Source organism: Canis lupus, chromosome 2 (assembly GCF_011100685.1).
Source record: "Canis lupus familiaris isolate Mischka breed German Shepherd chromosome 2, alternate assembly UU_Cfam_GSD_1.0, whole genome shotgun sequence".
Taxonomy (NCBI): Eukaryota; Metazoa; Chordata; class Mammalia; order Carnivora; family Canidae; genus Canis; species Canis lupus.
The window spans coordinates 79,642,725-79,664,470 of NC_049223.1; the positions used below are offsets into that span (position 1 = coordinate 79,642,725).

General features: G+C 58.2%; 1 protein-coding gene across 1 annotated transcript in view; it reads right to left on the minus strand.

The window, feature by feature from the left end:
* The window catches only part of IGSF21 (immunoglobin superfamily member 21), a 239,259-nt gene that overhangs the window by 63,106 nt on the left and 154,407 nt on the right, over positions 1–21,746 (minus strand). Inside the window, exon 3 of the mRNA XM_038531815.1 lies at positions 13,953–14,074. Within this exon, the coding sequence (XP_038387743.1) occupies positions 13,953–14,074 (122 nt within the window). The remainder of the gene's footprint in view (positions 1–13,952; positions 14,075–21,746) is intronic.

Sequence of the window (21,746 nt, forward strand, 5' to 3'; positions counted from 1 at the left end):
GCGAGAACACGGACCCCATTGGGCACCGAGGCGGGTTCCTGGCACGTCTCAGAACTGCAGGCTTCACCCAGGCCCCAGCCCTGGCTGTGCACTGAGGTCCGCCACCGGTTCCCGTCGATAGCACAGAGGGGAACTGGCAGACAGGGACAGAGCTGGGAGGGATGCCCATCGCCGAGGGCTCCCTCCCATTCGTGCCCTGGAAAAAGGACAGTGAGATTCAGAGAAGCCGAGTCACACGCAGCCTCCCTGCAGACTCAGGACTAGGCCGCTGGGCTCTTGTCTCAGTGCCAGGCCTGTGGTCTAATAAGCCGACCCTCTGACCAGGAGTTCACCCGTCTGTATAAGAAGTATTTGCTGGGGGATCCCTGGGTGGCGCAGCGGTTTAGCACCTGCCTTTGGCCCAGGGCGCGATCCTGGAGTCCCGGGATCGAGTCCCACGTCAGGCTCCCGGCATGGAGCCTGCTTCTCCCTCCTCCTGTGTCTCTGCCTCTCTCTCTCTCTCTCCCTCTATGTCTATCACGAATAAATAAATAAATAAATAAATAAATAAATAAATAAATAAATCTTTAAAAAAAAAAAAAAGAAGTATTTACTGGCCGCTGGCTACGGAGCTGCCTGGGATCGCCTGGAGTGTCGGGGAGGCATCTCCGCAGACATGATGTCTGATCTGAGACCTGGGATGGGGAAGAGCATCGCTGGCAGAGGAAAAGCACGAGCAAAAGTCCAGAGGCGGGAATGAGCTTGGCCACAAGGCTGAAGGTCTCAGCGGGTGGCCAGGGAGCAAGAGGGGTGGGTGATGAGGCCGGCCAGGGGGTTGGGATCATCTGGGACCTTGTAGCCCTGAAGCTACAAGAAACTGGGATTCTCTCCCGTGGAGCTGGGAAGCCTTTGCAGGGCTTCAGGTAGCAGGTGCCATGATCTGAAAGCTCCCTCTGGCTGCCGGGTGCAGAAAGCACCTGGGCAGCGAGAGACCAGATGCACTGAGAAAGGACCCAAGCAAAAAAAAAAAAAAAAAAAAAGAAAAAAAGAAAAAAAAGAAAGGACCCAAGCTGTTGGGAGCTGCAAAGGAGCCGCTAGCCCTTGACTGGACCCCTGGAAGCCTGGGCCCTGGCTCCTCCACTGCTCCTGGACTCTGTGACCTTGAGCAAATCACTCAAGTTCTCTGATTGGCTCTTTGCTTTTTCTAAAATGAGAAAGCCCTCCCTGCCCCGCAGCCTCGCGTGGTGTTGCTTCATCATCTCGGCTGTGGCCGGTGTCACTTGCAAATGGAGGTGACAGGTGCGTATTTTGTACAAAAGGCTGATGGCTCCCACCACCTTCCCATTTATCTGTCTCCAGGGCAAGTGGCAGGTGACTCCTTTTCCCTGACCGAGGCTTAGCTCTGCAACCACCCAGTGATCCGGCTGGGCACTGCTCCACCGTTCACTCATTGTCTCCTCCCCCCTGGATTGATTGATTGATTGATTCATTCATTCATTCCATCCTCCATTCATCTGGTCACCCGCCATCACTGCACACTTGCGCGTGCTCAGCAGTGCGCTCACGTCTCCTTGCCTGACTTTCCCGGGACCCTTAGGCTCACCAGACCTTCCATTCACCATCAATCCCAACCAACCCTCACCTCCTGGAACAAAATTACCTTCTGAGGCAAAGAAGGTTCTCCCAGATCTTGGGAACTTTATTAGGCTGCAATAATATATTAAAGAGGAGGCCTGAATCACCCGGAGCAAATTCTAATGTGAAGAAATACCACGGCGACAAATACTTTGTTCTGAACCGTTTACTAAATTAAGTCTTTCCTGGACATTTTTAGCCTTCAATTTTTTTTTAATACTTGCAATAAAGTAGTTGCATAATTAGTAATAAAGCTGACAGCCCAGTTACTGATTTTTTACTTAGAAGGAAAAAGATGTGTGTGTGTGTGTGTGTGTGTGTGTGTAGATAATTTCTAACAGCTCTGGTTTTCTGACTGCAGATGCATAAATGATTTGTCTTCTCAGCAACTCTGTCCCACGGGCTGGGGTCCAGGCGAAGCCGCGCTGAGCTCTGTGGAGCGGAAATGCTTCCCCAGGAGTCAGAAGATGGGCCCTGGTTCTAGAGCTGACTTGGCTGTGTGACCTCAGGGAAGTCGCCTGCAGCCTCTGGGCCTTGGTTTTCTCATCTGGAGAATGAGGGGGTTGGTCTGGGTGATGCCGGAAGGTCTACTGGCAGGTGTATCCTGAGTCTGGGAGGGGACGGTGCCTTTAAATGGCATCTGTGTGCGGGTGGCTCCTGAATCTGTCTGTTGACCTGTCCCTCGCCCTGTGTTTCCGTCGACCTACTTGGAGTCTTTGCTCGGGTGTCTCAGGGACATGTCTCACCTGGCGCAGGTCAAACTTGAGGATTCCGCACCTGTCCCAGCCCCAGCCAGTCCTTGCTGGGCTCCCCGTCTCAGGTCTCAGGAGGGAGCCCCCTCACCTACGTGCTCTGGCCATGGTCCTGATGGCCTCTGTCCGCTTCTCTCCCTGTGATGGCCTCACCCTCCAGTTCTGCTTCCAGACCCTTCTCCCACCCCAGCTGCTCCGGCCTGGCCAGCACACCCCCTCACCTGCCCAGCTCCCCAGTGACAGGTGCATCCTGCCTCCACTCCCACATCCTCCGCAGCAGCTGAGGCCGATCTTCTCACAACCCCAAAATAGGAACAGGACCAACTCAACGACTCCTCATCCCTTCTAGGACACACCCCAAACTCTCTCCGATCGCCCAGAATGTGCTACAACAGTGGTTCTCAAACTTGCCTGCCGCCGGGAATCCCCTTGGGGAGCTTTGGCAAACTGAGGCCTGTGTCCCTGAGGTTCTGACGTCACCTGGGAGATGATCAGAAACACAGGCTCACAGGGTTCCCCGCCCCCACCCACAGAGTTTGAGCCAGCAGTGCCTGTGTGCAGTCAAGTTCAAGAGGCCTGGTCCCCGAGATCCGGCCTCTGCAGACTTCCCACCTCTCCTCCCCCACACTCCTTGCAGGGCTCATCACTTGACAGCCACTCGGCTTCTCTCTGCCCTTCACTAACACATCAAGCCGGCTCCCAGCTCAGGCCCTTGCTTTCCGCCTCTGCCAGAATGCTCATTCCCTGAGCTTTCTTTGCGTGGTTGCTTCATCTTTCCTCCAGACCCCAGAGGGACCCTCCCCCGACCTCTCCCTGTGTCGCAGGCACAGCCTGGGGAATGTCGGCTCCAGGGGCACCGGGACCCTACCTCCCTTGTTCATCTCTGTTTCCTGATGTCCACAGTTAACAAAGAAACATTTTTTAAATGGCAAATGAATAATTAGGGCCAGCCCTACCGGAAACGTCGCAGTGCATGGGACACATCATAAGAACTACCTCTCCCCCACGACCCGGGGCATTGTCTGACATGAGTCTGCAGTTCCTCGTGGCTGGCAGTGAAGACACTGTCTCCGGGAGGCCCTTGGTAGAAGGCAACTTGTTCCCCAGAGGAGGGGAGGGCTACTCGGGAGGCCCCCATTCCATCAGCTCAGGCCCCATTCACTGGGGAAATCGCCCAGGCCAGGAGCTTTCTGCGTGAGACAGGGGAGCTTTCCCAGCTCTTGGGCTCTTCCCCTCCCTGCCTCCCTGGGCCGAGCCTAATCTCCACAAATAGGGTCTGAGATCTGCAGTCTATAGGTCTGTCGTTAGGGTTTAAGCAAATGATGGATGGGAAGGAGTTTTGCTGACCGTTTGAAATAGTAATTCCACATTTGGATAACCTGTCAGATCATTAATTTAACAAATCTCTGCTGACATTCTGTGCTGGGCACTGGTGCCCTCGAGATGCAGAAAGGAAGGTTCCCGTGCTTAAGGGATAAGACCTATCCTGGGTGATTGGGGGGAGGGGGCACAGGCCGGGGAACCCCCCCAGTTGCAATACCCCAGTGCATCACCAGAGGGCAGCAGACAGCTTTGCAAGCTCTTCCCTTGGGGTGGAGGGAGACCTTTGAGAGGGGCCTATTCTGGGAGCCCCAGGGGCCTCCCCATGGGCAGAGGGGGTGGGCAAAGAGAGAATGGGGGCCATGGCGGGGGAGAGGCTGCTCAGTGGAAGCTGCCAACTCAACAGAGCACATCTCTGTCCCCTGCATCAAAGCCTTCCACTCGCTACCCCAAGACCCAACCATGGCGATGTCCCTAACCCCTCACCTGCCCCAGTGTGGCGAGCGTGGAAAGAGGACCCACTAGAAGCTCCCGAGGCCCCTGGGCCTTGAAATCTGAGGTCCCTGCTGCTGGTGAGATTCTGGGGCCTCTGCGGGACTCCATCCCAAGAGATGTAAGCTATGTGCAGGGGGAGGGGAAGCAGAGCGTGGTATGTGCATGTGTGTGTGTGTGTGTTTGCGTGCACGGTACAGGAGGACGTGGGAAGTGCAAGACTGGAAGGGGACAGAAAGAAAAGAAGAGATTTGAAAAAAGAAAAATTCTTTCAGAAGGAACGACTGAATTCAGGGAACAAGGGAAGAGGGCCTACCTTTACCTGCAGGAAGTCAGGGCCCCGGGGAGGCGTGAGCTCAGGACCAGTCTGTGGGAGTCGGCCCTGCCGGTCTGGGCGGCCGGGGGCCTGGGTGGGGGCAGTGGTGGCATTTGTGTGCGTGGAGAGCGGCCACCTGGCACGGGAGAGCAGAGGTGTGATGCACCGGGTGCTCCGCCACATCCCCGCCAACGGAGTGCTTCTGCCCCAGGGAGGAAGCTGAGGTGGGGTGGGGATGGAGGGGTGGGGGCGGGAGTGCATCCCGCTCAGGGCAATGGGAACACGTCAGGTTAAACGGATCTCTCAGCCAGTCAATGGGGTTGATGCCACCAGCCAAGGAGACGGGGGTGGCTCCTGGAGTCCCACTTCTGGAGCTGGGATTGGGCACCACTTGGTCTCCTTGGCCAGGGCACCCAGGGGCTTACAACCCTCGGGCAGCAGCTAGTTTTAAAGTGGAGGCTGACTCTGGCAGCTTCCTACCCAGAGGCACCAAGCATCTTGGGCAACAGATACACTGTACGTGCGTGTGTGCATGCACAGGCGCATCCATCGTGAGTGTTGGGAAGGACACACAAGGTCGCGTGTCCTCCCTGCTAAGTTACCTGGGTGTCGGGCCTGGCAGTGGTCCTGGAATGGGTGGGCACTCTGCTCCCAATGGCCCAGAGCCCCATTCTGGCTTGGTGTGTGAACCCAGGCTTCACCACGTGTCTACTGTGTGACCTCAGACAAGTGACCGCACCTCTCGGTTCTTCTGTGTCATCATCTATACAACAGGATTCGATGAGGTGTACTCCATGGGATGGTTGTTAGGGTGAAACCAGATGATGGGTCGGAAGAAAGTTCTGCTGGCTGCCTGAATGGTCATTGCACATTTGGATAACCTGTCAGTCTACTGCTTCAACAAACCTTTGCCGAGGCCCTGGGCTTCCACCCTAGGCTCTGTGCCAGGCACTGAGACCTAGAGGGGAAGGAGGGTAGGTACCCCTGCTCCCCCAAATGCATCCCCGCTGAGAGACGGGCTCAGGGCCTGACCCAGGCCAGTCTGGTAACTCCTTCTTCTCTGACTGGTGCTCTGGGGGCCAGAGGTCTGGGAACTAGGTCCAGGGGGGGCTTTGGCTCAGAAAGCACCCTGCCTTGGGGGAAATGCCGGGGGGCTGCTCCTGGGCCCCCTTGTTCCAAGTCAAGGCCTGATTTTCTGAGAAGCTTAGACAGGGTCACGCATAGACCAGCTGTTCTCATTCCACCAGTAACTGCCAGCTGGGCATGGGGGGTGACCCAGGCTTGGAGCTGGTTGGGGCCTGGGAGATCACTGCCTGTCAACTATTTTGTCGTCTTCAACCCAAATGAGTCAGGTCCCAGGGGCCTTAGGACAATCGTCTAGTTGCCAGCAGCAACTAGCATGATCTGTGTCTATGTCTTCCCACTGAATTCTTAGGTCCCCTGGGGACGTCGCAGCAAGTGGAAGGTGTTAGACGAAGCGGATGTCCCCAGCAACTGTGTCTGGAAGACTTTTAAAAAGATTACTCTCCCCCCACCCCAACCAAGCCCTGCTCCAGATCCCTTAAATCAAATTCCATCTTGGTGGACTCAGGAACTGATGTTTTAAAGCAACTTCCAAGGTGATACTAGTGCAGGTGGTCCGGGGACTGGCCTGCGGTGTGGCCGGGCCGAGGGAGGCTTGTTGCTCAGGCACCCTGCAGCCCAGGCTCTGAGAGCGGAGCTTTCAGGCCGGAAATCGCCCCAGTAGCTGGGAGAACTGCAGTCCTCGCTCCTAAAATCATCCCCTAGTTTTTAGATGGGGACCCGGCCTCCCTCTTGGGGTGTTCAAGTCAGATGTGACCAAGAGGTATAATCTCCTCTTTTTTTTTTTTTTAAAGATTTATTTATTTTATTTGAGATAGAACGCAACAGAGAGAGTGAGAGAGCATGAGCAGGGAGGAGAGGGAGAAGCAGGCTCCCCATTGAGCAGGGAGCCCCATGTGGAGCTCCATCCCAGGACGCTGGGATCATGACCTGAGCCAAAGGCAGACGCTCCACCGATGGAGCCACCCAGGCGCCCCAAAGAGGCATAATCTGTTCTGAATAAACTTCAGAAAAGGGTTCAAGGTTGTCCTCACAATGTCATTCTGGTTCTTTCATCGTCCTGGAGGCTCAGTGGGTGCGAGAGAGGCGGGGGTTTCCGGCCCGTCACGAACTGAGGGTAACCTGGCACAAGCCCGGCACATTCAAGGTACTCGGCGAGTGTTTGCCGAGGGGTCAGATGAGTGAACAAATGAACGGCCGTTTCTGTGCAAGCAGCAGGTGCTCTGCATATTTCGGAGGAAAAGGATGCACGGCTCACGATGACATGCAGAAGGACAAGGAAACCGTGGACCTCAGACTCAAAGCCCCCGGGGCCAGATGGCACTTTGCTTTGTACCAGGACCAGAGAAGAAGTTTGCCCTGGACCTTCACAGGTGAGTCTGCAGAAGGGCCTAGGTGACCTTTCAGAGGGAAGCAAGCCCCTCTGCTCCTTGGACCAAACAGTCAATGTGTCTATTTAAAAACTGGCACAAGGGCGCCTGGGCGGCTCAGTCGGTTAAGCATCCGGCTCTTAATTTTGGCTTAGGTGGTGATCTCCGGGTCCTGGGATGGAGCCCGGCGTCGGGCTCCGTGCTCATCGGGGAGTCCGCTTGAGGATTCTCCCTCTCCCTCTGCCCCTCCCCTCGCTCTCTCTCCAGTAAATAAATAAATCTTAAAAAAAAAAAAAAAAAAAGAATAAACCGTAGCATAACGGTCCATCCAACAGATTCCAGGGAGCCTCCACTTGGCAACCTCTGTCTGCCCGCGTGGAGTGGTCCGCGCTCCTGGCCGCGCCTCCCGCCCTCCGGGCCTCTGTCCACGCGGCGCCCTCCGCCTAGCGTGTCCGCTCCCCACTCCGCCTTGTCTGAAACCCACGTACGCGCCCAGGGCCACTTCGAACGCCACCTCCTCTGTGATTTCCCGGGTCTCTCCAGCTCCGATTCCTCACTGCATTACACCCGAGTCTCTGCTACGACAGCTATCACTTTATTACTCGAATTGTTAGCTATTTATCTCCATGTTTTATCTCCCCTTTCTCTCCCTTCCTTCCACAAATATTTATTGTTCGTCTCTAAATGCCGAGCAGGGTCTGGGGGGTTACTGAGATGGAAGAGATGGAACGGAGCCTTGGAGGAGCTTGTGGGCACTTGGGCATGGGGGGAGGGGCAGGCTGTAAGCTCGGAGGAGGAGGAGGAGGAGGAGGAGGAGGAGGAGGAGGGGGAGGAGGAGGGGAGGAGGAGGAGGGGGAGGAGGAGGAGGAGCAGAGGGAGGGGGCCGGGGCTGCATCCTGACCACCTCGGAGCGCTGTGCCCCAGCCCTGTGCCTCGGATGCGGCAACTGTTCAATATGCGCCGTGGAGCGAATATGAGAGCGAGCTGCATCTCGAAGTAATAAAGGAAGTGGCATTTCTTTCCGCGTCCTCTTTCCTCCAGGCTCTTCCTTCATTCACTTGATTTCTCCCGCGTCTCCCTCTCCTGATAAATATGAATTAGGGAGGTGTAACTGTGTACTCCTGCTCTCCATGAAGCCCCCCGGCTCCTCCACCCACCCAGCTGTTCTCCACCTCCTGCTTGCGGCTCCTGGGGATGGGCACGGAAATTAGAGCGGGGTGGGGGGGGCAGGAGAGAGAGAGAGAGAGAGAGAGAGAGAGAGAGAGAGAGAGAGAGAGGCGGCTCTCCGGCACCCCTTTGCCTCCTGGTGCCCCTGCCAGCCCTATACTGTGGTCCAGCGTCCTCTCCCACCTTGCTTAGACTTGGAAACTAAGTCCTGGGGCCTATGGGGAGACCTCTCTCCCCCTCCCCAGATGAATCTGGGGAAGCTTTGTCCTCCTTCCCTGGCGCCTCCAATCCACCCTCCACGTGGTAGCCAGAGTGAGCTTCACAAGACCCACATCGCATCAGACCATGACCTCCAGCAGCTTCCAGGACACGCAGAATAAATGCCGGCTTGCTCCCTAAACTCTGGCCACGCAGGGCCTCTGGTAGCCCCTAGGTCACGTCCAGCTTCCTCACCTCAGGACCTTTGCACTTGCTGTGTCCTCCACCTGGAATGCCCTCCCTACCCCAACCCTGCCAGGATAACTTCCTGTTATCCTATAGATTGCTGCTGAGATGTCACCTCCTATAAGAAAACTCACCGCCCCGCTCACCACCCTCCCACCACCTACTGCATTATTCTTGTCATCCTCTGTCATGTAACCTTATTCCTTCACACACTCATCACTGACTGTCAATATTTTTCCTTATTCTTTTAAACATATTTTTATAGTCTGTCTCTCCTCACCCCCTACGCTGCAAGCCTCACAAGAGCGGGTCTGATTATGTCTTCCTCTCCATTTTATCCCCAGCACTGTCCCTGACATACAGCAATTGCTCAATTCCTTTGTGATGAATGAAGGATGAAAACGTCGGAGAAGGCTCGGGGTGGGGGGGTGGGGGTGGCGAACTGCTCCCTCCTCCGTGTCTCCAGCAGCAGGAGGCTGTGATGGGAGAACTCCATAGCTTCCGCCACTAACTCATCGGCCCCGCAAGCATCTACACCTTGTCCTCAATGCTGTGGGGTGGGGGTGGGGGTGCTGGGCCGGGGGGCCGGTTTGACCACGGTGAAGGCCTCAGACCCAGTCCCCGTCCATGGGCTTTGAGTCTAGAGTGGGAGAGGCAGACCTTGAACACCTAGTGTCAGGGCAGTGAGGATGTGGAGGGGATGAACCCTGGGGTACGTGACCCAGTCTCGGCAGTAACGACTGGCTTCCTGGAGGAGGCCGCGTGCAAGCTGAACCTGGATGGATGAGTAGAGCCTTGGCAAAGGGAGGTGGGCAAGGCATGGGAAGGGCACGCACGTACCCCCTTGAGTTTAGATTTCCCTCCCTGCCAAATTAGGGCCAGTGAAAGCTGCTTGGTGCTCCTCAGGACATCCTGGGCACACGGAATGGGACGAGGGACGGCAGAGGACTTTGGGACATGGATGGGCACACTCTGCAGGGATTAATGGGTATGCCCACACAGTAACCTTCCCCTCTGGGGGGGACTTCATCTGTATGCTCCACCTGTTCTTGGCCTGGTGCAACAGGTGTGGGGGTGCCGAGCTGGAACAGGTGTGGGGGGGCTGAGGCGGAACAGGTACGGGGGGTCGAGGAGGAACAGGTACGGGGACTGAGGAGGAACAGGTACGGGGGCTGAGGAGGAACAGGTGTGGGGGGGGGCCAAGGTGGAACAGGTATGGGGGTCAAGGAGGAACAAGTGTGGGGGGGCCGAGGTGGAACAGGTGCGGGGGGGTTGAGGGGGAACAGTTGCAGGAGGGCGGAGGCACAGGCGTGATGGGGGAGAGGAGGAGGATGGCGATGTGCAGGAGGCCAGCGGGCAGGACTGTCACCCAGATCATGCCTCCCCTACTCAAGGGGACCCCAGGGAAGCAGAACCTAGGACGAGGATTCAGGAGCCAGTGGCTGATTTGTGAGGTGTCCCAGGAAGCTGGGAAAGGAGTGAGGGATAGTGGGGAGGAAGAAGCCAATAGGGATGCATCACGGAGGTTACTCTGGGGGAGCCTCTCAGCCTCCGTCCTGCTGGGGAGCTCGAGGGGACAGTGACCACCCATCTGAGTAGTCCCACCCAAGGGCCGGGGGTGGGGGCTGGGAGATCAGCCAACATCTCCATCCACGGGGCTGCTCTGGGAAAGCCCACCCTCTGGGGATGCTCCCCCACCCCGCCCCGCCCCGCCCCGTGAACAAGCTGAGTGGGGCTCCGGTGGCCCCAGAAGCCCGCGGAGGGGTGGAGGATGCTGCAGGTGGGTGCAGGGCAGGCCTCTGCCACATGGCCCTCCTCCCTACCATCATGGCCTCCTCCCATCCCTCAGGCCTTGGCCAACCATGTGGGGCGCCCCAGCACGGTGGTGCTACCCTGGCATTGCACCCCGCTCTCCCCCCCTTACACAGTTGCCACAATTCACACCTCTGTGGAATGCGCTGATAGATTTACGTATGCCTCCCTTGCCTTGTTGACTGTCTTCTCCCCATGAGAGTTCAATGCCAGGTCTTTTTTGTTCCCCGCTGGATCCACCATGCCAGGCTTCTAGTAGGTGCTCAATTAAACATCCTCTGAGGGAATAAATTGCTGTCAACTCCAACCCGGGAGTTCCGGATTCTGAGGTTCACTCTATAGACCTTTGATAGATGGGGCCTCGGGGGGCACTGGGAAGGGGCGGCGACTTGCCCAAGGTCATGAACTGGGGTGGCACACGTGCACCCCACCCCCAGGACGCAGAAGCCCCGTCATGCCGCCCGCGGCCCACCCCTCCGGGAACCCCACCAGCGGGAGGAGATGCCCTGGGAGTCCCTGGAGCTCCTTTCAGCTGCCTGCGAATCGCTCTCTGCCAATTCTCAGTGATCTCAGCCTCCTTCTCCCCCTGACTTTCCCCAGCTGAAGAGGAAGCGGCCCAGACAGCTGTGGAGCTGGGACTCTCTCTAGTTGAGATGCATTAATTTGTAAATATCTTCATTTATATGTAAATGCGGAGTCCCGCGCCCCGCCGCCAGCCCTAATGGGGCCCTGCAGCCTGGAGACGCAGCCTCCTTGGCTAGGAGGCTCTCCGTGATCCGATTAGATGCCTTCCTTCCTTCCCTTCCTCCCGCCCGTGGCCTCCTCGGGGCTCCTCTGCCCCCGTGCGCGGGGCCTGGGACATCAGCCCTGGAGCAGAGGCCAGGGAAGGAAGGAGCACCGGCCACAAGTCAGCACTGCATGTGACCTTGGGCGAGCCTCCCATCGGTCTGGGCCTCAGTTTCCTCAGCTGTAAAATGAGCAGGGCCGCATGGTGGAGGCTCCGGGGGAGGGGGCGTGGGGTCTGCCGCCCTCTGTGTCATTCCAGCAGCGAGCCCTTGGGGCAAGTCCCTCAACCTTGCTCAACCTTGACCCTGCCTGTACAGGGGGGCTCGAGCCAACAGTGACACCTGTGAGCATTTACAGGGTTGTTCGTGAGGATTCGAAGAGCCAGAGGACACACAGGGGGCCATTATGGGATCTGGAGAAAGGTGAGGAGGGCTTTTTTTGTTTTTTGTTTTTTTTTTGTTTTGTTTTGTTTTATGATGGAAGAAGGAGGGGTTTTCCTGGGCAAGAACAGCAAGCATGCACAGCTCAGCGACTGTGGCAGCACTTTAATGCGGATTAAGCAGTGAGCTGCTCACTATTGTCATTCCCTTCTAGAGATGGTGCCACTCGGGCACAGAGTTTCCAAGCCTGGGTGACACTAACACAAGGGGGCAGAGGGGCCAGGATTGGAACTCAGGCCGAGGGACTGAAATCTCACTTAAATCCCACCATGATGGTGTGAAGCTGATCCTATTAAGTCTGCTTAATAGGAAGAAGGAGGAGAAGGAGAAGGTGAAGGAGGAGGAGGAGAAAGAGGAGAAGGAGAAAGAGGAGGAGGAGGAGGAGGAGGAGAAGAAGAAGAAGACGACAACAGAGAGGTTAAGGCCCTCGTCCAAGGTCACCCAGTGGGAAGTGGCTGAGCTGGTTCTGCACCAGGTCTTCTGGTATGGGCTCGGGCTCGGGCTTGGGTGCTCCAGTGAGCACAAGAGGGTGGGGGTCAGGGCTCTGCTGGCGGTCTTGGGCCTCCTTCCTGGCTTAGGGTGCTGGTGGGGGTGGGGAAATGATGGGATAGGCTGCGGGGGGGTGGGGGGCTTCTCACAGACCATGGTAACCATGTGGGGGTGGGTGGCGGCAGCGGGTTTCTGGGAAGCAGGGTGGTGATCTGAGTGCTCACTTCTGCAGAACCATCGGTGGCTCCCAGGACGATTATTTTCTTCTCCAAAATGAGTTTTTCATCTTGATTGTAATGGGCTTGTCTTAGGTGTGCTTTAATATTTTAAGGAGCCCCAGATCCTTTTTGGAAGCAGGTACAGGGGAAAGCATAGACATGAATGAAGGCATCTGTGCGGCCATTTGCTCGCCTCTTCCGCGTCCCCTCGCGCCCACATGCTCACCAGATTCCCCCAGCAAGGCCTGGTGCTGAGCTCCTGGCACAAAGCCCAGAGAGGAGGGGCACCCAGAAAGGTCGTCCAGGGGAGCACAGTCACCTTCCATCCTACAAAGTGTGCAGGGTAGGATCACCTGCCAGGTTCCTGGGTGAGCCCCGTGCAACCTTCCCGCCTCATTTCCTAATTTTTTTTAAAGGTTTTTATTTATTTATTCACAAGAGACACAGAAAGGCAGAGACACCAGCAGAGGGAGAAGCAGGCGATGCAGGACTCAACCCGGGATCACGCCCTGAGCTGAATGCAGACGCTCAACCACTGAGCCACCCCATCACCCCTCATTTCCTAATTTTACTCATAGGGAAACTGAGGCCCAAAGGGCCGAAGAGCATACCCAAGGCCACCTAGTCAGTGTGCAAATTTCACTGTGCACCTACTACGTGCCAGGCCTGCAGACTGCTGCTTTCTGCCTGGACACCAGGCAAAGCATTTGGTGTGTAGTGTGGAAAAATGCACATACATGTGTCTGTGCACATGCGTGTGTGCAAGACTGTGCCCAGCCAAAGCCTGTGTGAAGCTACTTTCATTAATGCAGTGAGACTCCCCCCAGCTCATGCGGGGGTGGGCCCTGGGGGCCCAGCAGCATCTGGCTTTGGGGGACAGTCATTCTGCTAGGGTGCAGGGGAGCGTAAAGAAGGAAAGCCACAGGAAGGCCTGCTCGGGCCGGGCCCTGAAGACTGATGAGGAGTTTGTGGGGGCACCTCAGGGAGGGGGGCACGGCAAGCGCACACAGGGCCGGGGCCCTTCGGAGAGGACACGAGTAGGGTGCAGGGCCGTGGCACCTTCACACCTAGAACATGGCAGGGCATGGACTGGGATCTGCCTCCTTGAAGTCTTCTAGAAAAAGGCTAGAAGTGGAAAATACGAGTATCTCCATCCCCGAGGGTGCTTCCCTCCTGTCCTGCTGCCCCTCCTGTCCTGGGGTCCCGTTGTTTAGGGTCTGTTTTCCTGTCTGGGGGGGGCTCTGGGGGACAGAGGAGTGTGTTGTGTGGGCTTCGGAGCCAGGCAGGACTGGCTCGCGTCCCCAGCTCCGTCCCTCCTGGCGGCAGGACTTTGGGCACACTGCTCACCCGCTCTGGACCTCAGTGTCCCCACCTGGAAAGTGGGTTAGGAAGACCCACCGTGCAAGGACTGGTGGAGGAGTGGGCTGGGGAGGCCGCTGCGGAGGGTCTGCTGCCTGCGGCGGGCGTGCGACTTGACCCCTCCCTGCCCTTCTTTGAGTGTGTGGCGCCCCTCGAAGCACGGGGTGCCCTTCTGCAGCACCGCCCCCGCCCTGCCTTCCAAGCCCGTGGAGGGTGGCCCGGGGACCCCCAGGCATCGCAGGGCAGGCGGGAACGGGCCGGGGAAGTGGCCGCGGCCGCCGGCGCCTCACCTCACGGTGGACTGATAGACCAGGTCCTCTCTCTTGCGGTAGTTCTCCATGTGCGAGTAGTTGGTGGAGAACATGGCATCGAAGGTAAAGATCTTCTGCTTGATGGTCCCGCCGTCCGTCACCTACAACAGAGCACAGAGGCAGCTACAGGGGGGCGCTCAGCCGCCCGACACCCCGGTGCCCTGGGAGAGGCCTCTAGGGGACATGTCACTGCCATCACCAGAGCCCTCCCGGGTCATCCCTGCTGCACTGAGGTGTAAACCGAGGCTCTGGAGTGACATCCCGAGGTCCTGGGCCAGGAAGGGGCAGAGCTGGCTCTTCTCTCTGGCAGGAATTTCTGGCAAATTCTGTCAGGGGTAGGTAGGCATGGGATGGCAGGGGAGCCCAGGCAGGCAGGGGCAGGGTAGTCCCAGGGGGCTTCCTCGAGGAAGCAGGTCTAAGTTGCCTTCTGGCAAAGGGTGGGAGTGCTCCGTAGGCAGAGACAGCAGGAGCAAAGGGCCTGTGGTGGGAAAGAACAAGTATGTGTGGGGAAAGAAGCCGGTGTTCAGAGTTCCGCGGGGGCAGAAAGGAAATGGTGAGAAAGCACCGGCGCCAGAGCCTGGAGGGCCTGGTCGACAACGCAGCTCAACGGTCCCTGAAGGCAGCGTGGTGGAAGGTCACCTTGGATGGTATTTCCAAGCTCCCTCAGGCCCTAGGCGAGGCCCGTCTGGAGGCAGCAGGTCCCCCAGGAGCCTGGGGAGCACCCAACCTACAGACCTGGGGGTGGAGGGAAGGGGACAGCCCTGGGGACAGGCCAGCAGGGAGGCCCAGAGAAGTCAGGACCTGGGGAGGTGACAATAGGGCCTCTGCAGGAAGACAAAGGCCCCGGTGCCGGCTCTTGGCTCTTCTCGGCTGATTGGGCGTCGGACCCCAGCGTCCCGCGCTCCCCGCCCACCGCCCGCCGCCTCCCCTCGCCCGCGCTGCCTCCAGCTAATGAAAGTGTTACTCCACAAAGCAGCAAGGTATGTGTTGTCACTGTTTCAATTATTTATCTGTTTACTCGGCTGCAGTTTTCCCTACAGTTTTCCGCCTGCGTCAGCAACTCTATTATAGACCGGAGCTTGCAGCCTCTCGCTGCTCAGCTGGGCTCCGCGCTAACAGCCTGCGACCGGGGAGGCCTCATGCCTGGGCCTGGAGAAGTGGAATTAACTCCCCGCGGCTCTGCCTGGCGGAGGCAGGGGGCCGGCTGGGAGGGCGGCGGCCCGGGGGGCTCCCTCCGAGGGGCTGGCGGGGGGATGCGGAAAGCTGCCTGGATCTGCAGCCTTCCAGAGACGACCACAGGCCTGGGCGCGGCTGGGCCCCTCCGGGCACCTCTGGACCCAAGCTGACTGGCACCACATCTGTCTGGCCTACGTGGCGTTGTCGCTGGTTTAGGGGACACGGGCTCAGTGCAATGCAGCTAGCATTTATCGAGTGCCAGCTGTATACCAGGCACGGCCCACGTCAGTATGTGTCACCACCATCCCCGGCCTCAACCCCCACCATGATGTGCAAGCTCATAAGGAGTAAGGAGGCCCTTGAGAGTCCCAGGGGTTGGGGGGCGGCCCAGGGAGTCCCACAGGCTGGGTTAGAGTGGTGATAAGCTCCAGGACCCCGATGGGGGGATCAGCGGTGGGACTCCCCACTGCACGGTTTCTCCTTACTCCTCGCCAAGCTCACGCCCCTCTGACTCCCCTGGGTTGATCTCCAGCTCACACTCCTCACTTGTTTTTCCCTGTGTGGCTGTGTGCTGTCAGCAGCACCGGCTTCCCAGAGCGGGAGGGGGACCCCGACACTGGGGCACGAGGGAGGAAAAGGAGCAAAGCAGGGCCCTCAGCGGTGGTGCGGGAGGGATGGTTTGACCCACTCCCTGGGCCGGTCGGCAAGGAGTGGAGCCATCCTGGGTGTCACAGCCTTGGTGGGACGGCGGCTCGGTCCAGGCATCTAGTGACAGAGCAGGGACGCTATAACCATTCTACGATGCACAGGATGACCCCCGAGAATGATCTGGCCCCAGATGAGAAATGCGCCATTGCTTTGTGCAGACCCACAGTACCCCCGGGAAGCGAGTGGAATGGACCACAGCTTGTCCACTTTGCAGATGAAGAAACCGTGGCTTGGAGGGGAGATTCAGCTGAGGGCACACGCGGGGGCTCCTGGTGTGGCTCTGGTTCCCGTGGCGGGGCCGTCCCCCACCCGCTGGGCGGGGACCCCAGGGGCTGAGACGGACAGAGCAGGTGCAGCCGCTCTCAGCGCCCCTTCTCCTCCATCCCTCCAGCGGGGGGAGCCCTGTGGAGGCTTGAAGAATTTTCTCCCCAAGTCATAAAAGTGGAAGGTGTCCTGCCCTGTGACTTGCGGCCTTGCCTCCTTCAGGTACTGCTTTTTTATCTCCTCCTAAAATGCGGCAGCCCTTATCGTCCCAATCTCAAATTTCACTCCATTTTTTTTATTATACAAAGGAGGAAAAAAAAATCTGTCAGTAAAACTGTCTCCTCAAATTTATTCGCCGGGACGGAGGATTTTATTACTAGGAAAATACACCTGCACCCCACACGTCCACACATACCCACACACCCCAGATAAAGCACTGAAGAATGATCTCAGCCGTAAATCACTGTTTTGGGGCCGAGGGACAGGGGAGTTTCAAGGACGCACCTAGTTTTCCTTTGGTTTTATTTACATCTTTTTCCTGGGGCTGCGTCTGGGGCCTCCCTGTCAGCTTCTAAGTAAATCACTCCTTCCCCTTAAAGTGGCCTCAGGCAGCCCATGACAGGTGCTTCTGTCCCCAGCTGTGACAGCCCTGCAGCTGGCTCGCTGCCCTCCCTCCCTCGGCCTCAGGGAAGGCCCGGCTCCGGGAAGGGACGGCCTTGGAACACACCCTCAGGTCCCAGGCCAATGGGCGAGTGGCTATTTGCAAGGAGGTTATTCTGTGGTTCTTGGTGGTGGCAGCACCAGATGAGACTGGGTTGGGGACAGGGGTTATCGCAGGCTGTGGGACAGCAGGCATAGCGAGGGTCTCTCTAATTCTAGAAACACTGCTGCAGGCCTCAGACCTGCAGAGAGAGGCTCCAGACCCCTGGGGAGAGGAAGAACCAAGTTTCGGACACGCGGTTGCAGCCGATCCCGAGCCAGCTTACTCACAGCCTGCTGGGGAGGCATGGCCCACAAGTCACTGAGACCAGAGTCTGGGAAAGCACGGCTGTAGCGACAGATATTTGCCAAGTGCGATCTGATGCCCATGGAGGAGCCAAGGATTCTTTTGGGGGGAGGAGTGGTCACAGAAGGCGTCCAGGTGGAGGTGGGCCCCTCTCAGAGGGCTTAATCCCAGACCGGTGCTCCCCGCCTCTGGGAGACTCTCGAGCAAGCCCCAAGACTGATGTCATCCACCCCCAGTAGAATTCTTGATTCTGTTACTAACTCTGTGCACGTCACATCTCCAAGCCTCCACTTCTTCGTCTGTAAAATGGGATAATGTGGTACCTCTGAACCTCTCGAGAGGATTAAATGAGATGAGGTTTGTAACAGCTCCCGATGTGTGGTAAGCGCTCAGCACAGACAGCTATTTCTATGCATATTAACATGTTTTCTCGGCCATCCCTTCTTCTGGGGCCCTTGCCACCCTCCTGGACTGGGGCTGGGGAGCAGAATGATTCTTACTGGAAAGTCCGGGGATGCAGAATGTCCATAAATGAAAGAAGGGGACCCACCTGGCAAGCAAGGACTGGAGGGCTGGTGGGGGAGTGGGAGCAGAGACCGGGGGTGGGGTCTGGCTAACAGTCATTAGAGCAGCCCGGGGAGGGAGCTGCAGGATGCTCTGGGCCAGTTCCTGGAAGCAGGCTGGTCCCTGAGGCTCTAAGATGCTCCCCTGGTGCCATAGTGGCCTGAGACCATGGGGTCGCAGCAGGCAGAGGACAGCAAGGCTGCCGGGAGCGGCTGAGATGCCGTCCTGGAAAGCCAAGGCCCAAGGTGTGGGGTCTCCCTCTCAGACGGAGTTCATTGACTCATGCAACAGATCTCTACGGACTCCATAAATAGGTCCTTGAATGTGAGCTACTCCTCGAACATAAACTCTACGAGGGCAAGGTCTTTATCTGTCCTGTTCATTGCTCCATCCGCAGAGCCTGGCACATGGACCTCACTCAATATTCGTTGAATGAATGAACGAATGAGTGAATAAATGAATGGAGTTGGGTCCTTACCACGTGCCGGGCACTGGGATACCATGAAGAGCTGGGAAGACACTTCTGCCCCAGGACAGCCCACTGCGTCCACACCCCGACCTGACTGTGGCTCCCCGGGAGGAGCGGCCTGGTCGAGCCGGGAGGGTGCCTCGACCATCCCCGCAGCCACCATCCGGGAGGGATCGGCAGGCACCTGAGCCGCAGTTTCTCCGAGCTCCACCACTACAGGAAGGCATCCCCATCGTGCAAAGGGCACACCCGGGCCAGAGAGAGGACGCTGCGCACGCGCTTGTGCCGAAGAATCCAAGTCCTAACCAGCATGTGTACACGGCTTGACGGTGTACACGGTGTCTGTTATGTTGTCCGGGTTCTCAGGGCCACATGCTGAAGGAATCGCCTCCCAGCGCCTGGCACAGGGCCCGGCACACGGTGTGTGCCCAACAGGACCTGCCCGGGAGACCTGTGCATCTTGCAGATAAAGACACTGAGGCCGAGAGAGAGAGAGAGAGAGAGAGAGAGAGAGAGAGAGAGAGAGGCAGGTGAACTGCCCAGGTCACGAGGGCCGGAAGTGGTGGGGCTGAGCCCTCAACACAGATCGGTTGAAAAGAGACGGGTGGGGGATCCATTCTGGGGTTGAGGACATGGCAAAGCGCAGAGGCGTGGGGGTCACACGGCCCTAGACACTCCGGGGCCAGCTTTGCCACTTGTGGCTTAAAGCTGTGTGACCTTGGAGACGTCTCCGTGCCTCCACCTCCTCACCGGCCACATGGGAGCACCCGAACCTCCCTGGAAGGCCCTCGTGTGAGGACGCAGCGCACACACGACCGCACGCACAGCACCCCCAGGGGCTCGCCTGGCACCTGGTGGTAGGAAGAGCCACAGCCAGCGTTCCCGGGTGCTTGCCGCGGGCCACGCACTGTTGGCAAACATGAACTCGGGTAATTATAAGAAAGCATTCGATGCATAGTGACGGCTATTATTTGTTTTCACTTGGGTACAAAGCGGGGCGGTTGGTTGGTCGGGGGGGCAGACTCCGGGGAAGGCCAGGGGCGCACAGTAGGTGCTCAAGAATAAGCGGCCTTCCCCCACCCCGACCGCGTCTCAGCCACGATTTCCCAGAATGATCAGCTGTGCTGCCTGGAAGGGATGGAGGACACAGAGCCCCGGGTTCTGTATGCCACGGGCTGGCCCCCACACCGCCCCCCTCTCCGAGCCTCAGTTTCCCTAGGTGCTCAACGAGGAGACTTGGGGCAGGGTGACCTCTGAGGAGCATTTCTACTCTGAAAGCCCAAGTGCTCTGATTCTAGAACAGCCAGCCCCGGAGACCACAGCTACTCCCGCTCTGGCCTTGCCTACGGGGGCTCAGCAGCTGCCCAGACCCTGCCCCAGCGCCCTGCCTGCCCCCCACCCCCACCCCCAGCAAATCTGGCCTCAGCCGGGCTGGGGGCTGGGGGTGATTTTCAAGCAGAGCCACCAAAGCGTGGCAAATGGACTTAGTCCAGCCAGCAGCACGGCCCGCAGGCCGGCCGGGGTTTTTCATTTGAAAAACAAATGCCTCCAAACTCCGCGTCCTCACCAACGTCCCTGGGTGCCATCATCCGGAAGAGAGAGGGAGAGAGAGAAGGGGGGGAGATCACCTCCTCCACCCCCAACCTCCTTCTCTTTGTGTTCCACAAAACCAATTACAGGTTGGAAATAGCTGTAATAAACTTGATATCCCACTTATGGGCCAATCCCGCCGCGGCTGGAAAGTGTAATAGTGGCGGGGAGTGAAAACCGCTGGTGTATTCGCCCGAGCTGTTTAAATTGCCTGCCTACATTAGCCCGGCTCCTCTCCAGCCGGGAAGGAATTTGCTCTCCTGGAAATGGAGCAGCTGAGGTCTCTGGGGCTGGGCAGCGAGGAGGGGGCCGTGCAAGGAGGGTGTTAATGAACTGATTAGACACGGGAGAAGGAACGGCGCCTGGGCTCTTGGAGCTGGGCGGCCCGGGTTCGAATCCCCGCGCGGGCAGCTTATAGGCAGCACCGCCACCACGATGAGCACGAGCCATGCCAGCCCTGCAGGTGGCTGTTGGGGGCAGGAGGGACATTTAATTGGCCAACGCAAGTGTGCCCAGCACCGGCTGGCACGTTGCGCCCAGCGAGAGTCTCCGGTCTTGGGTCTGCGGGGGTCGCGGTCGCTGCCTGGCCTGAGCCCGTTTCCTCATCTGCAAAATGAGGGATGTTAACTGAACCTGTGCCCCAGGGTTGCTGGAAACACTCACAGGAAGGAGTATCTGTGAACGCACCCCATAGCATGTGGACTGACTGCTCTGTTCCTGGCACTGTGGTAGGTGCTGAGCATTCCAGAAACTTCTGCCGTGAAACCATCGCCTAGAAGTCCCTTCCTGCCCCACTCAGCAACACATGCAAAGAGGGCAGCAAGCAGATCAACTAGCATTCCTAACGGGCTTACTTAGGTCAAGTCAAGAGTAGAGCTCAAGCCGTTGTGCACTGGAGCTTTCCTTTATCGACTGAGCTCTTTGCTGAACTGCGCTTGATTCGGGAGCAGAGCCGTGAACACAGCACATGTGACGGCGAAGAAACGTGACCACCTCACTTACATTTCTGCAGCGGGGTGTTTTCTGATTCCTCTGCGGAGCCTGAGCTCAGGCGTCTTGACCTTCATCCCGCTCCGTGCCGTACCCCCGACTCCCAGGGCCCCGACTGTCTAGCACCCAGGGGACTCTGGGCCAATGTTTTTATAGGAATGAGCAGCGTTTCGTTAGGCATAAAAACTGGGGTCAGGAAAGGGGCCGCCCCTAGCCCAGGCTGCCCAGCTGGTAAGCGGAGGAGTGGAGATTCGAACCTGGGTCCAGAGGGGAAGTGATCCGGACAGCAGAATGGGATGAAGTGCTGAGTCGGGGGTGGGGGGTGCATGGAAGGGAGGGGCGTCTTGGGCGGAGAGAAAGGAGGGCAGGGGCACAGGGCAAGAGGCCTTCTGCTCAGGGAGGAGGGAGAAGACAAAGGGGGAAGGAAAGAGGGGCCAGGGAAGCAGCCTCCCCATGGGCTGCCGTGTAGGGCAGGGGCAGAGGGTGCCAGGCTTTTTGGTTGCCATGGTGACTTGGGACCACTCTTCACCCGCCCCCCCCGCCGCCCCAGACCCCTGCCCACCCACTCTTCATGTCGAGTCTGCTCTTGTAGCTCCTGGGCCAGAGAAGCAGCCCCAGAGAGGGGAGGGCAGGCTCCCCTGAGGCAGGGGGAGGAGGACACTGGGGTCCCCAAGGACAGAAGGGAGGGACATCCCCGAGGCCGGTGCCACCTACGTCTCTGGATGGCCAGATGCCGCCCTGCTCCAGCCCCCTTGTGAGCCCAGGCTTCTGGCAGGGCCGGGCTCGGGGTAATTGGCTTCCCCCATGTGTGTGGCAGCTCCGGTTTTGACAGAGACAGCTGGTGTCATAAATTGCTCTGTCTCATCTGGTTACCGTGCGATGGCAGACAGCAGCTCAGGAAGGGAGTGGGGCGGGCTGGGGGCTCGGAGGGCCAGTGAGCATGGCAGGCAGGAGAGCGGCTGCTGGCTCCGTGGGCAGGTGCATATGCACGTGTGCGTGTGTGTGT